Here is a 16,608-nt window from a genome sequence, read left to right as displayed (position 1 = left end):
GAACAACTCTTAAACAATTTCCATTGGTTTTTGTAAAGAAAAGATTCTTAGCTGTCACTCTAACCAAAATCAAAATCTAAAAAAAAAACAACCATGGGAAATCTTAATCAATTTCTCTCAAATCGTAATATTATCCAATAACAACACCGAAAGTACATTAGTATATAGTTCCCTCCTTAATTAACTTAATACAGTCCTACATTAGAATTAAAACCACATATACTATTTATGTCTATGAAAAAAGTGCCAAGAATGTTACCTTTAATTAACCTAACTCATTTTAATCAAAATTTTAGTAATTGTAGTTTTGATAGAGCTTCAGTGGCTTGACCGATTTAATTCTATTTTTTATACGAGGGCTCGGAGTAAATTTCTTGCGACAGAAATGACAAATTTCCATGCGTTTTTAATTTTTGTCCGCTTAATTTGGAGTTTCGTCCATATTTTTCACCCTCGCTCCATGGGCTTTTATTTTGTAATGTAACCGGAAACGCAGTTCTCTTCAACTCGGCAGGCAGAGTGGTTGAGGCAGAGGAGAGACAAGCAGGAGGAGGAGGAGGAGGATTGTTCCTGGGGAAGGTAGTCGTTTGACTCGTCTCGCATGAAAAAAAACGATGTATGTGAGTCACAGAAAGTAAGACTCACTTTAAGAAGTAAAGAAAAAGGAAGTAGGATTAAGAACGAGCAGAGGTGTCGATAGAAAAGTGCGCAGGATGGGCGAGAGAAGCGACGCTATAATGTTTAAAACAACAGGATCTAAGTTGCTTCTGCCTGTCAGTGAATATCTTGGTTTCCCTCTTGACCAGGTAAGACTACCATTTAATTTCAACAGTGATCGTTGAGAATGAAGCTTGAATTCAGTTGCAGTCTGAACAGACAGCTGAGTCGGAAGGGAGAGGCAGAGGAGTAATCAGCCAATGACGCCCCTCAGTAAAACACTACAAGTTGTATTTGTGTATATTTGTTCAGGCACACATGTCTCTTATGTTTGATCACCTGTTTGAATAATAACGTATGTACAGAAACCTCATTTAAATCAGTGAATCTCGTGTGATTGCATGTGAGCGTTGGACACACCCATCCTCACCTGTCTCCTTTTTTCTCCCCATCTCAGGTGAACTTCATAGCATGCCAGCTGTTTGGCCTGGCTGTTGCCTTCTGGTTCCGCCTCTACCTCAAGCCCAGTCACTTTAAGCCGCTGGTCAGGCACACAGTCGCCACGCTCCTTGGCGTTACATTTCTAGTCTTTTGCTTCGGATGGTACTGTTCATTTTAGTTAGTAATAACTTTTCCAAAGTGTGACCTTTCTGTTAATTAAGTTAATCTTTTGTTTAAGTTAAAATCTGTGGTTTGTTTTTTTTGTTTTTTTTGCAGGTATGCCACTCATATACTGGCCATCGTGGTTGCAATATATGTGATCATCCTTAAAGCTGACATTAACCATGTACACAGGCAAGTCCTCACAAAAACAAGACTCGACCCCGACTCACCTGTCATTAACTGACTGCTAAAGCATTTCTTCCCCACTGATCGGACTGATCACATTGATTGATCTGACATTTAAAAAAAATGTAACCAGATTATATTCTGTTTGATCTGATGTCCCCCGCCCTCGTGAGAGGTTGGGTGTGTTGCATTTTTAGCTTTGTGTTGCATCAATCTTTCAGGCGCAGAGGAGTTGGTGTCCATTCTTGCTGGGTGAGCTCCTTGACTCATTCAACAACCAGTTTCCACTGTTATGCAAGTCTTTGTGTTGCATTTAAGTCATTTTCTGAAGGAGACAGACCTTCAGAAGACCGTCTGTCAGACTGGCAATCATAGACCGTTTAGACTGAGGCCTGACAAGAAAAAATGTTGGCTTAATGATGCCTCTTAGAAATCCTAAATTAATCATCTGCATTATTTCTTTCTTCACACTTGGGCGAGCAGAACCAAAAATCATTTGCAAACAAACAACAAACCCTCTTCCCTTGAAGGTATTTGTTTTGACTTGAAGAATTGCACAGACCTGACATCAGATTGAGTTTTTGCATTCCTCAGTTTCCGATTATTCCTTTGACTGCATTTTTTGTTAGGGTTGGTACTTCCATTTGTTTTTGCAAAATCCTAGCAGTCTTCTTTGTGATGAATCTCCTGAATCCCAGAATATGGTAACATTTAGTTTTGAGTCTTTTTTTTTTCTTTTCTTTTTTTCAAATTGTCGTACAGAGAAGCTAATCTGTGGAGACGCTGAAAAACACTGAACATGTTTGTTGGAAGGTCTGCATGGCGGTGCTGTGATTAGCTCTCTCACAGCGAGGAGGTCTTGATTCACCTTTCTGTGTTGAGTTTGTATGTTCTCCCCGTGCATCCACTCTCCTCCCACAGTCCCAAAAACATACTTCATAGGTAGATTGGTGACTCTAAATTGCCCCCAGGTGTGCACGTGTTGCCCTGAAACAGACCGGCGACCTTTTCTAAGTGAACCTTTGCCCAACAGTCGCTGGGTCGGCTTCGGCAACCCTGTAACCCTGAAAGGGATTCCTTGGGTTCTGAAAATGGATATTTGTTTGAGCTTCATACTTGTTTGGACGTCTCATTACAAGTATTTCTGTCAAGTTGTTTTGTTGTTTCCCAACTTTTCCTAGAAATGTTTTGAAGTGTTGAAATTCTGGTTACCATTTCCAAGTAGATCTTGTCAGACAAGATCAGCCCAGCCCAGCCCAGAAACCATAACCAAAAAACATGTTAAACTGGTCTTAAAGTCCAACTCCAATCAGATTTTAATCTAGTTTAAAACTGTTCCCTGTGGTCTTTTTAATTATGTCATTTTTGGCTAAAATCCAAAAACCTGTTGTTTTTCTAGGACATAGTTTCTGCAGAGCAGCAGGAGTTCATTAGAAATTCATCTCTGAGTTGTGGGCGGGGCTATTGGTGGGTAGAGTAAGCCTGCCCCCACTTCCTGTCACCTGTTTACACGCTCTCCAGCTAGCTTACAGCCCCTCACACCCCCAACCTAACATTACTAGTGCAACAAAAACGGCGAGCAGTGTTGGAGCTATCCAGCCGTACAGTTCTGAGCCAGATGGCAGCTGAGACGAGGGAAATAAAGACGAGAGTGGATCTATTTGTCTGTGGATGCATTAGAATTTGTCCAACTCCATTCTTCGTCTGCTCCTGATTCATGACAATCTGAATAAAGGAATACTCAAAATGCAATTATAAGCTTAGTTTTCTTTAAATATGTCTTCCATCATCCGAAAAATGCCACAAGTACCTGTTAAAAACTCCAAAAACACAGTTTTTGGGTCTTTAAAGCTATTTATTAGGAAGACATGTCTCTGTTTGGAACAATTTCTCGCTTTTTTTTTTATCTTTTGTGTCTCACAAATATTAGTTCTCTTTAGTTCACCTGCAGTAAATGACCTCCCTAAGCTGACCAGAACTGTAGAACTAGTGTCTTTAACCACATGAAGCAAACAAAGGGCTTGTCAGGAGCAATGCAACCAGAAACACTCCCCAGTCCAGTCTGCACACACACGAATGAAACCAATGTATGTTTGTGAAACACTTTTTATCTACAGTACATGCTAAGATTCCTACTGTGACTGCATTTGTCTTTGTGTGTTTTGGTGTATCCAGCATGGTATTTGTTATTGTGTTTGTGTTTCTTATGAATGAAGCCTAAGTGAATGAGGCATGGTTAAGTTGCTGGGGTATTCACGTGTGACAGGATTAGGTAATCAAGGTGAGGCTGCGACGTCAGGGTGTGAGCACGTGCTGGGTTACAGATGCCAAACCCTGTCACACTGTCAGCTTATCTTGTGGATGTTTCTGCTCAGAAGAGGAGTTGGATGTGTTTAATAGCAGTGGTGTTTCTCAACACTGGTGGCCATAAGTTAGCAGTTTATTGTGTCAGCCTTTGGTGAGAAGTCAAAGCTGTGTAAATGAACAACAGCAACCTTCTCTTCTTCTTGTAATGCAAAGCACCTTGCTTCAACTCAGAAGGGACGACAGTGCTGTGCGCCTTTAACCCTTGTGTTATCCAAGACACGTTAACGAGGGGAGTGGGGTCATCTGGACCCCACAAGAGAGTGCGCTGAACCTTTTTTCTTCAATGATGGTGTCCATGGATCACATGAAATCCCCTCCACCGGTTTCCACCTTTTGTCATGGTAGGGATAACACGTCAATGTAAGGGTGGGGTCATTTTGACCCCACAAGATGGTACAAGGGGTTACGGCTATGATTATAGCCAGATGACACACTGGATGGTGTAACCCTTGTGCTATCTTAGATGACCCCACCCTTACACTGACGTGTTCTCCCTACCATGACAAAGGTGGATAAAGGTGGAAAGATTTCATGTAATCCACGGACACCAGTGAAGATAAATCATTGAAGAAAAAGGTTCAGCGCACTGTCTAGTGGGTCTAGATGACCCAACTCCCAATGTTAAAATGCCTAGGATAGAATAAGGGTTAAAGCAGTGTTGATGACCAGGTCCAACATTTATTTAAAGTCTTTGAGATATGTTCAATTGTTTTTAACAAAAACTAGCATTTCCATCAAGGTATAATAAGCAAATGAGTTGAAATAATTGTTTTGTGCAACTGATCAATAATATGTTCCGATTTATTTTATGACTTTTTTTATTGTTGCATTTCTTCAATTTAAAAAAAACTGTAAACCATTCGATTCTTATGAGGAATCAACAGATACTGGGATTAGTGTAATCTGAAATACTGAGTTTCTGACTCGTCCTCTTTATTACCAGCTTTTCTCTCACCCGATCACAAATCAAAAGGTGGCAAAGCCGGTTGCTGTAATCACACGACAAGGACGTCTTCATGGCCTGTCGTCTGCTTCACTGATGTTTATCTTCTCCCCACAGGTACTCTATGGTGACTGCCATGGGGTATTTGACAGTGTGCCAAGTGAGCCGAGTCTTCATCTTCAACTATGGAGTCCTTTCCACAGATTTCTCTGGGTGAGGAACAACTAGATCCTTTTATTGTCTTGTTGTCGCTTGGCCTCACCCTCCTGATGACAGTTTTGTGGCTTCAGTTGCAGAGCAGCTCCCTGTTTTCGGTTAACGTTTCCGTACTGCGTTTCTTGCTCTGTAGCCATTGCCACAGCCTTGTGTAAACAAAACACAGCAGTTCAAAAGCAGCAGAAGAGAGCGCCTCCACAGCTGACTCAGCTCAGACGGGCCCTCGATGACATCTGTGAACTGCAGCTTTGCTGTGTTTCAGGTCGACAATGAACAGTTGTCTTAAAATTAAAAGGAAAGTCTAAAAATGAATGTTAATATTTTTAGAGAAAATCTACAGCTGGTTAAAAAACCATTAAATAGGATTTATTGAGATCCACAAAAAATCTTCCCGCGGGCCGCCATTGGCCCCCGGGCCGCCCTTTGAGAACCCCTGACATAGAGGATCACTACAATCAAATAGTTTCTTCTCCTACTTTAAAGAGTCTTTTTAGATTTTTTTTGTTGGTTGATTGATTTGCTTTAGTAAAGGTTGTTTTCTGTTTCCATTGAAGGGATTCCCCATGATTCACCAAAATGTTCTAATCGAATCATTTCATTTTCTGTAATCGATGTCATGTGCTGCACTTTAGACCGAGTATTTGAACGAATTGAACTTTATTGATAACACAGCGAGGGGTTGTGCAGATGAATAAAAGACAGACATGTTTTATGTAACATTTCCTAAAGAAAACAAGCATGTGGGCAGCAACAGGGATTCTCCAAAAGTGCTTCTTGTGAAACTCATGGTGCTGGCACTGCCAACCGCTCAGACCCCCCCGCCACAGCCTACCATACTGTGCACACAAACGCAGTGTGTGTATCAGCATGCGTTTGTGTATGAGAGAGATGGATTCCGATATTTCTTATGCTTTTGTAGACACAATCACATTTTCTGCTGCAAAAGTTCAACATTTGAATTACATTGAGGGGGGAAAAAAGCAAAACAAAAACTGAAGTATGACTTTTCTTACCCCTTTCACACTATCTGCAAGAAAATTATCTCCAGATTAGAAAAAAAGTATTTCAAGAGTTGATTTATTAAAGCTTTGGATTTTTAGAGTTGCACTGGACGATTAAGTGACCTTATTTGCTTCTAGATTGCTATAGTGATTCAAGGTAACGGGATTTACACAGATGCTGCTAAGTCATGAAAAAGTGCTTTTTTCATCTGATGCAAGTCAGTGATAAAACATCTAACAGAGGCTGGAGGGTTAGCTTGGTATTGATTTTGTTGAAGTCCACTGGAAGAATTACTGGCGCAGTGGTTAGCGCTCTTGCTTCACAGCAATAAAGGCCCCCGGTTGACCTGAAGCAGAACACCATTGGGGGATCTTTCAGTGTGGAGTTTGCATGTTCTCCCTGTGCATGCATGGGTTTTCTCCAGGGACTGCGGCTTCCCCCACCCTCCAAAAACATGCTTCAAAGGTAAATTGGTCACTCTAAATTATCCCTAGATGTGAGTGTGCATGGGTGTGGGATTTGTGGCCCGGTCTGGCGACCTGTTTAGGATGTCCTCTACCTTCACCCAAAGGGCTGGGATAGGCTCTGGCAGCCCCGTGACCCAGAAAGGGACAAAACTAGTTTAGAAGATGAATGAATGAATGAATGAATGAATGAATGAATGAATGAATGAATTTAAGTGTCAAATTCTTTGTTTTTTCAATGAAACTCACGGATGATATTGTGTCTCAGGGCTCTTTGGATGACTGACAACAATCTCATAATTAATAATAATTAATAGTATTGCCAGGTGTATTCAATTAAAGGCAAAACTATCAAAGAAGAACATTCCACATTATTAAGCAGACCAACATTTTTAAACAATATGTTGGTACTGCAAAGTTTGAAATAGTTAAATGCCTCTGACAAGGTGTGAAAACCTTTGATATGTCACAAAAAGTTCAGCAGGATCATTGTACCATCTAGAGATTTGTGACAAATTCAGAGCAAACACGGGTTTGTGCAGATAAAGGCAGAATGAGGAAGGTTTCTGCCACACAAATACATTGAATTAAGAGAGCAGCTGCTGAAGTACTATTGTAAAGCAGCAAACGTATATTTGAAGCTGCTGGTGTCTCTGGAGTCTCTGGAGTCCAACAAACATTGAGGTGTAGGATCCTCCAGAGCCTGGTAGTTGAACTTAAATCCTCTATTTGGCCACCCCTTAACAACACTCACAAGCAGAAATGGCTGCACTGATCCCAGGAATACATGGAGACTAATTTTCAAACAGTCTTGTTCACTGATGAGTCCATTCAGCCCTGGATGGTCCAGATGGATGGAGTAGTGGGGGAATGATGGATGCCACCATGTCCCAGCAAGGAGGTACCTGAGTCATGTTTTGGGCCAGAATCATGGGGAGATAGCTGGTCGGCCGCTTTGGGGTCCCAGAAGTTGTGAAAATGACCTCTGGAAAAGTATGTGGAGTTTCTGACTGACCACTTTCTTCCGTGGTGCAGAAAGAAGAACCATGTTTTCTGTGACAAAATCCTCTTCATGCATGACAATGCACCATGTCATGCTGCAAGGAATACTTCTGGATCATTAGCCGCTATAAGCCGAAAATGAGAGAAACTGATGATGAGGCCCTCATCCTCCACTGACCTCAACCCTATTAAGAACCTTTGGAGCATCCTCAAGCCAAAAATCTGACGGTGGGAGGCAGTTCACATCCAAACAGCTGCTTTTGGAGGCTATTCTGACATCCTATAAAGAAGTTCAAGCACCCCCCCCAAAAAAAACAACAACAAAACTTTCAAGTTTATTATTGTCACATTATTGTCCATCTGCTGAAATAGTCTGACCACATCCCTCCATGTCCTATTCAGTCTCTGGAGGAAGAAGCCCCCCTCTGTTTAGTTTTGTGCAGTGAATACACAAAAGCTTTCCAAGTGTTTTAATTGTTCTGCACAGAGAAGCACTTTATTTCTAAAATTTGAGCTTTACTGCATCTAATTTAAGTCATGTGGCTCATATTTCCATCGTATGTGGGTCTTCAGCTTGTCCAGAAATGCTCCAGCAGCAGAACAAAAACCATGTGAAATAAACGCGTAAGCAGGCATCTGATCGTTTTATTAGTAGGTCGCATAAATGCAGGAAAGTCTTCTAAGCCTTTCAGCCACAAATGTCATGCTAGACCTTGTTTAGGACACACAACAAAACCAAAATGTGTTCAGTTTGGTCAGGACACACCTGTGAAAAATGGAGTCTCCTGAGAACTTGTCATTCTTCCTTGCAGTACGAGTCTAGGGCCGCACGATATTAGAATGCAATATTAGTGATCAATATTGCAATGATTCATTCATAATTTCCATTTCATTGCAACATTTCTTTTTAGATACAAGTCAACATAACTTAATTTATACTGTAAATGACCCACGTCTACATAGGGGGTGGGCGTCTAACATAAAAGGGCTCCTCTGGATTTGTCGACGACGTCAAAGGGTCCTTTCGATTGTTCAAAGCGTAATGGGCTCCATTTGATTGGTTAAATACTTATAGCTACCTTGAGATTGTTTTGTGTAAAGATTTAAGGTAACCATTTATCACAGTTTATGTTGTATTTTGCAAAACATGTATAACACGGGCTGATATCGCGATGATGATAAATTCTAAATTTATCATATTTGCTAAATTAATTTAATTTGCAGCTCATCCATGACGAAACATCCCACTTTGCTTTTTTTGAAGAAATGAGAACAAATGACTCTTCTCTGTTTCTTTGCTTAGACCTTTGATGATGGTAACACAGAGGATCACCACACTGGTCTTCCAGCTGCATGATGGTAAGGAAAGCCGCACACATCAGTCGTAAGAATGCAACCTTACATTGACCTTTCAAACAAACGCAGACTCCTATATTTAATCATGTTTTGTTTAAAATGGACATCACAATCAATTCGATTTTTCTTATTTATCCATTCAGTGGTTTCAGTTGGAAGGAAAAAAAATCACTTCCCATCTCTTTTCAGGTATGTGCAAGAAGAGCGAACAGTTGACGTCAGAACAGAAGCTTATGGCTATAAGGTAAGTTTTCACTATTCAACATTATTGTCTTGACAAATACTGTTGTTACTGATGTATGATGTTATATATGTTATTGCCTAAAAATGACACCATCTTCAATTTCAGAGGGAATTTCCAAAATTTTAAGTTTATTACTGCAATAGTTTAATAGTCATCAGTGTTACGTAGTGGTAAGAGAGTTTGAAAGATCAAATCGATGCTTAAACTGTTGAAACTATCCCTTATTTTATTTATGTTGTACACATTTGTAGGTGAGATCTCCATGTATTTAAATGCAGATCTAATGCCACAGTCACAATTGCCCTCACGGGTGGCTGTCTGCGGGCAATAAAAGGTCAAATCTGTACGGGGCGTGTAGGTGGACTGCATGAAATATCAGGAGCTTAAGACCACTCGGTGAGCCTGTAGAGTGAAAATGTTCATGCAGATTTTGTCTACTGGCATGCTGCAAGTGACAGGTTGTACTGACCACTTAATCCGTAGTCACAACACCCTTTACGGGGGGATACAGGCTGCCTATGGTGAAAATTTGGCAAATATGTGCAGCGTACACAGGTGATCTGCAGGAATTTTTAAGCTGATAAGGCTCCTGGGGATCCTCATGAGCACCCCCGCGTTAAGAAATGCGTTTCTCCTCTGCGTCTTAAGTGATCACCCTACCGGCGGAGGGATATCCAGCCCTCCTGAAAAAACATGTTTGGACACCACTACAGCTCCTCGTACCCCTTCAAATTGGAGCAATAGGGAGGAGCCAGAGGTTTTTTTTTTTTTTAATCCAGCCAGCAATTATGAATAGTTTTCATCAAACAACCCATATCCCTTAATGTGCAAATGCATATTTGTAGATATTTCAGAAAAAAAAAAACTCAAATTAATGCCTTTTACGTTATTCTCTATTATCTCTTCTGTAATTTGTATTTTTCCAAACCTCAGTTGCACATCAAGTTCTGTCTTCATTAAAGTGTATGTAGATATTGTAATCAAATGTGATTGGTGTACTTTAAGTGAATTCTGAGTGCATTTAAGTTTTACTCAAAAGAATAAATAACTTTGTCTCTTCTTTTAGCCACAATGGTCAAGCAGATCAAATCACGGTGAATTGCTTTACTCGTGCTAAAAAGCATGCTGGGAAAACGAGGCATCATTTTGCATGAAACATCTGACATATTTCTGCATGTGAATTGCCAACTCTTCAGTTTTTGCAATTTAAAAGCCGTTTCTCATTAAAAAAAAATTTATCATGGTTTTTACCTCCAAGCAAAGATACAAATGCACAGAACATTATTGTTTTATGGTTCAGTCACAGTCTTGAGGTAAATGGCATGAAGCCACAAATGTTGACCCTGTTGGGACTCATGGACGTCCTCTGTCTCTCTGCAGAGAGAGGCCGTCTCTCATCGAGTACCTGAGCTATAACCTGAACTTCCTGAGCATCTTGGTGGGGCCTTGCAGTAACTATAGGGACTACATAGACTTCATAGAGGGGAGACACATCAGCAGAAGACTGAAGCAACACTCTGGCTCCTGCAACGGACACAACGGTTATGATAAAACTCCAGACCTATCGCCTCTAGTGAGTTCATGCAGGCTGAATTCTTTTGTGGGGATCGTCGTTTTGTTCTTTTTCAAGGTGGTTGAAAGTTTGAAATATTGCCTACATTAAATGAGGCCTTAAATGAATTTAAATGTCTTTTTTTCGAGTGAACAGTTGTTCATTTAAGTTTTCCACACGTTGCCAAAATATGTAATGGAACCAGCCTTGTTCCCTTGCATTAAATAAATAACAGAAATTGTATTAATTTCCCCAATTTTTTCATTTAAATTGATATGTGGAAGTCATTTGAATTAAATTGTTGCCAGAAAGACAACAACTATTTGGACAGTGTCACACTAAGTGTTGTTTTAGTTTTACAATATATAAGTTTGTATGTTAAAACGCTGTCCCATAGTGTGCATTTTCTTTGTATGGGAGGTCTTAAAGTCATATATTGTTATTTAAAAACTCTTAAATTTTAAAGCCTTATAAGCCTTATAATTAAATTTGAGATTTTTGCTAATAATAGAAGCATCTAAGGTTTGGTCAATGTGCCAAGAAAATCCAAGTCTTCTGAAAAGCTGGAGTTAAGTCCCAAACAAGTGTGGTCTTTGTTTCCAGAGTTGGTGTTTTTTTCTCAGTAATCAATACTTTCTCATCCAGAACGCTGTCTGTCGAAAGCTGCTGGTCTGCTGTGGATGCATGCTCACCTTCCTGATCGTGACACGATCCCTGCCCATAAAGTATAACGTTGAGCCCGATTTCGTCAACAACGCCCACTTCCTCACCAGGCTGACGTACGCCTTCTTCTCCATACAAGCAGCGAGGCCCAAATTCTACTTTGCCTGGACGCTGGGTAAGCACACTTTTAGGGTCTCTTAATACAGAGTTTATGGTTGCAAACTTCATTTTTTATTGTTCTTTTAAGGTTTCTAGCTCATCTTTAACCAAAATAACTGTTCATACTTTTAAATATACTCTGCGATGATTAACTCTTTGCTTTTGTGTACAGAGCATCACTTTTTTCCCCCCAGTTGTTTGTTAAATCTTTTTAAATGTATCTTTTATGGATTATTCTTATGTCAGCGGATGCAGTGAACAACGCTGCAGGTTATGGTTTTCTGGGGATTGATGAGAACGGAAAGCCTTCTTGGGATCTTGTCTCTAATCTCAACATTGTTGGGATTGAGGTAACATCAGATTGTCAGAGTTAACCATTCATGCACGTTCACACAAGCACAGAGTCTGAGAGTTCACCGACCGGCTGGTATTCTATTTCAGACAGCAACCAGTTTCAAAACGTTCATAGACAACTGGAACATCCGAACTGGAGTTTGGCTTAAGACGTGAGTGTGAACGTTGGTGGATTCATTTTATTTAATTACATTTTTTCTTATTTTTTGTTAATGTTTCCATCCCTTTAGGGTGTGTTATGACCGAGCCCCCAAGCACCGGTTAGCACTGACCTTCATCCTGTCTGCTCTGTGGCACGGCGTTTATCCAGGCTACTACTTCACCTTCCTCACTGCCATCCCCATCACCATGGCAGCCAGAGCTGTGAGTCCCCACACTCAAACCAAGCTCAATTTTTAAAAAGGAACCGTCATTTCTTTCTGGTTATTAAGGACGTTTTTTTTAGTCATAATTTAAAGTAATATGCAATTCTCAATTGACGATTCATTATGCAATTACGGCTAAGAATATGAAAATACATTTTGCAATATTAAAATTTTCAATTTAAAAAAATACAATAGACACATAAAAATAGTTGCATTTTAAATTTCCGTCCTTTTTATTATTATTATTAATTTGTGGTTTTTATTTTTTATTATTCAAATGACAATGCATTTTACAATTTTCAATTCAATATAAAAAATGACATTTCAGTACTTTGTTTTAAATTCATTTTACAGTAACTAAAAATGTATTGCATTGTAAAATGCAGTACTTTTTTGGCGTCAGAATTCAAATGAAATTGAATTCATTTGTAATGCATTTTACTTTACATAGCATCACGCTTTAGTTTAGCTGGGATTGGGTTTACTGATTGGGCCCACAACCTTTCTAAATGTGCTAAATCCCGCCTCCAGCATCCTTTGTTAGACTAATTAACAATATAAAAGACTCTTTTAACCAATTACAATTTCAATTGAATTTTGACACAAAAGCTGCATTTTGCAATGCAATAGATTTGAAGTTACTTTAAAATAAAATTAAACAAACCATGTATTGAAATGTCCGTTTTTGATATTGTATAGCATAGTTGTTTGTATTTTGACATAAAAAACCATGACAATTTAAAAAGCAACTGATTTTGTTTTTATTTAATATTTTATTTTTAAAGTTGTCATATCGAATTGGAACATTTTATATTGAATTCCAAATTGCAAAATGTATTTTTATATTCCAAGCCTGAAGTGCGAAATGAACTGTCAATTGAGAATTGCGTATTATTTTGAATTAGGACTCAAAAAACGTTTAGAGTTTGGATTCAGGAAAAGGTTTGCTGCTTCTGGAGCATCATTGCTGAAGTTACATAAACTGTTACTACTGAGTTACTGTCAATTATTTTTGGAAAAACAACATCAAGTTGATTCAGTTTAAGAATGTTTGAAAAAGACTTTCCTTACCTTCATACTGATCAGTTGCCTTGTATCTCATCATCCCCACCAGATCCGAAAGAGAGTTCGGCACCACTTCCTCAACTCCAAAGGTCTGAAGCTGGGTTATGACATCGTCACTTGGGCCGCCACCCAGCTCGCCATCTGCTACACCGTCATGCCTTTTCTTCTCCTTTCAATTGACCAAACCTTAACTTATTACAGGTACGCCCTCACAGGCTCTAATGACACATTGTCTTAAAGACATGTTCTTGTGGCACTTTTCTGATGATGGAGGACATATATGAAGAAAAATTAAGCTTTATATTGCATTTTGGATCATTTATTTATTCAAATCACGGTGAATCTGGAGCAGATGTAAAAAAGCAGTGTGAAAAAAAAAGAGCGTATTTGTGAGACACTGGCTCTACAAAAAAAGTTGCCGACTTCACCCGTCGATTGTGCCAAAACACTGTGTGCTGGAGTCCCAAAACTGCAGACAACAGCCCGTGTGTGACATCCCTGCAAGGGGTCTATAGTAGTATTTTAACTCTGCTCAGCCTTTCTGCTCACAGCTAAAACACATCTTTGTTTTTCTCCTCAGATCCATGTACTTCCATGTGCACATCCTCAGCATTTTGGCTGTCATCACCCTGCATGGGAAGCATAAACCCAAAGATGCTTCCTCTGTCTCCACCAAATCCCCTCCTCCCGTCTCTTCCTCCTCCTCCTCCTCTCCAGATCTGTGCCAGCCTGTCCCCTGCAACAACAACCACAAAAACGCCTGAAAATCCCTTCTTCATTCTGTTGGATTCAGATCTCCTCTTGATATTCTCTCAGGCACTCTGAGGACTTTAAACTATTTATTTATGATGAAGTAATGATGGCAAAAGCAAGTAAGGCCATCAGCATTATCCCTCCCTGTTTTCCTTGAATGTTTGCCCTTATTTTTTATTTTTTACAGCAGCATGCCCCTCCCACAGGACAATGGTGGAGGGGAGAAGCGATGCCAGCACAGTGGGAGAGCAGCTCATGAGGCGGGCACAAATACCAGGACACACAGGCGTATCTGTAAACAGACATTAGGACACAAATATGCACAGGCTCCCCCAGACATGCTTGCACTCTGATGGCGCACAAAGGCAACCCTTGTGAGGCCACGAAGAGCAGGAGGGGCCAGAAGAGCACCAGCTGCCCCCACTTCAGCCAGAAGGTCTGCGGGTTTTCCCAGAGTGACATGTCTCCAACCTGCGCTGGTCACTCTTTAACGGTTTCAGTATTGATCCCACCGCTTTTTAACCAGCACAAGTCCAAATTTGAATCAAGCTGAGGAGGTGAATTACAGATGAAGACGCCTGATCACCATCCAGAAGTGTTTTAACCGGTTGGAATCATTATCATCTCTGCATCAGAGCTTTGAACTTATCCCTTTAAAGTTTTTCGTTCAGGAATTTCTCCAAAAAGTGACAATCTTTCAAAGCCTCACGATTGATTGGTGTCGGTAACAGAGACATCTGGTGGCTGTCAGAACCTTCTGAGCCAAGCTTGACCAGAACCCAAGTCAGCTTCTGAGATCACTGAGGCTGCATCACCACTTTCCAAACACAAACCCGCAGCTTTATTGTCCACTAATATTTCAGTTTCCCCTCTTTGTTTTTCTTCTGGTTTGCAGTTGCACCTTTTACTTTTACACGATCACGTTTGAAGGTTGTTGTTTTTAAAAATCACAGAACACGGAAAAAAGGAAACAAAACTGACTTTACAGTTTTTTCTTTGAGGTGACAGTTTTTTTTTTAGCTTTAAACTATTTGTTTAGGGATTCATGTTTTTTTTCTAATGGCTTTTGTACTCATTCATTTCACCATCTCTGTTTAACGATACTAGAACGAAATTTTAAGCTTTTTCCTATTGGACCGAACTGCTACTGAAACTTGATTTTTAATGCACAGACAATTGAGAGAAAGGGTAATATTATGTTTATTGTTATTATACTGAAAACATTTTTTTTAAGATAATTTACCTTCCCATAACTTTAGTAAAATAAATTATTTTTTTAAATTAATTTACAGATTTTTTTGGACTAAAGATTTCTGTTAGTGTGTTGGTTGTTCAGATGTTTAAAGTTACCGTCCCCTGAAGGAGCTCGTCCGATGTTGGGACATGGATTTTCTTCTGAATCACAGTAATATTTTGCTGGGAGCTGATTGCAGACGCTCTGTGAGTTGAAGCTCATTTTTCAGATTTGCTTTTGTCATTAAGACCTGTTAACTTATTGCCGCCATGTTGAGAACAAGCAGTTGTTAAGAATGACCGAACACTGTAAACTGAGGTATGTTTTGCAGATGTTTTTTTACTATTTTTTTGACTGGATGTCTGATATTTTACTAAACTCTGTGCCATTTTAGTATTGTCTGTTTGAATTAACGAGTGAGTGCTATGAAATAACTCAGAGAAGGAGAAAAGATGCAGGTTTTATAGAACAAAGGTTTGCATTTGGCTCATTAATAACTGCTGTAAAACAATTGTTTTACAACGGTGTAAATAAAAATGTTTTCAGAAAAGAAGCAACGTCTTGCTTTCTTTTTTCTTTTATTTATACATATATATATTTATTGTGTCAGTCACTTTAGTTTTGTGTATGGGATCCTGCAGACTCCTCCACCTGTCCCTGTCGTCTCAAACCCTCTCCACCTGACGACGGTCCCAAGCTGCTTAACCTCTCGTGTCGATCTTAAAGTAGCGCTCTTTGTGTCCCCCATGCCCCTCTGTCATAGACTCCTCTGTGTATGCATGTGCAGTGTTTTTACTCTGCCTAAGTTCACGGAGCAATCACAGCAGGAAGCTGCATCCAGAAGGGCCAGGTCTGCTCGTTTTCATCACATTTTTGGGTCCATCCTGGATTCAAACCACATGCAAGAAGGAGAAAGTTGAGGGAATTGAGATGCTTTGAGGTTTTTTTCTAAGTGTCACATTCAAGTGTCCTGAAAAAATACAGTTTTATTACCTCAGGATTTTTTTTTTTACTGCTTGCATTCAAAATATATTTGTTTTGAGTTTGGAGCGCCAATCCGATGCTGCTATTCTTTGGATGTACTTGAAAATAAAGGATTCAGAGGTTTAAGATGAAGATGAAGTAAAACATTTGTGTGTTCAAATACAGTACTGCAGTACTGTACATGTAATCATATCTTTGAGCTCCTATGATTGGAACATGCTGCTCTCTATGGGCAGGGGAGTAATACATGAGGAATTTTCACAAACACTACACAAATGTTTTATGTGTACTAGGTTTGCGCCAGTGTTTGGCAACTGAGCCACCACCAGTGTGTGAACAGGACTGGAAAGTGCTTTGGGCCTTCGAGGAAGGTAGAAAAGCGCTATATAAGTGTATGCCATTTACCATTTACTGCAAGGGAACTTTTCCTTCCCAGAAT

At 39.8% G+C, this 16,608-nt stretch overlaps 1 protein-coding gene across 2 annotated transcripts; it reads left to right on the top strand.

Annotated features, from left to right (window-relative positions):
- Nucleotides 1-466: 466 nt before the first annotated feature.
- Nucleotides 467-15,738, top strand: mboat1 (membrane bound O-acyltransferase domain containing 1). Of its 2 annotated transcripts, none has more exons than XM_004077756.5 (13): nucleotides 467-806; nucleotides 1,115-1,260; nucleotides 1,375-1,452; nucleotides 4,874-4,969; nucleotides 8,744-8,799; nucleotides 8,986-9,040; nucleotides 10,421-10,613; nucleotides 11,238-11,430; nucleotides 11,661-11,764; nucleotides 11,856-11,920; nucleotides 11,999-12,131; nucleotides 13,248-13,399; nucleotides 13,779-15,738. In XM_004077756.5, the coding sequence occupies exons 1-13, from the start codon at nucleotides 714-716 to the stop codon at nucleotides 13,960-13,962; spliced, it is 1,548 nt and encodes a 515-aa protein (XP_004077804.1). In that variant the 5' UTR covers nucleotides 467-713; the 3' UTR covers nucleotides 13,963-15,738. The 2 variants fall into 2 exon arrangements, with proteins under 2 accessions (XP_004077804.1, XP_078789443.1); XM_078933317.1 differs by having other exon boundaries at nucleotides 473-579.
- The last annotated feature ends 870 nt before the right edge of the window (nucleotides 15,739-16,608 follow it).

The sequence above is a fragment of the Oryzias latipes genome, chromosome 16 (genome assembly GCF_053564925.1).
Source record: "Oryzias latipes strain Hd-rR chromosome 16, Olatipes_Hd-rR_3.1".
In the NCBI taxonomy this organism is placed as follows: Eukaryota; Metazoa; Chordata; class Actinopteri; order Beloniformes; family Adrianichthyidae; genus Oryzias; species Oryzias latipes.
The sequence above is the reverse complement of the archived record's forward strand: the minus strand, read 5'-3'. Positions and strand labels throughout refer to the sequence as shown.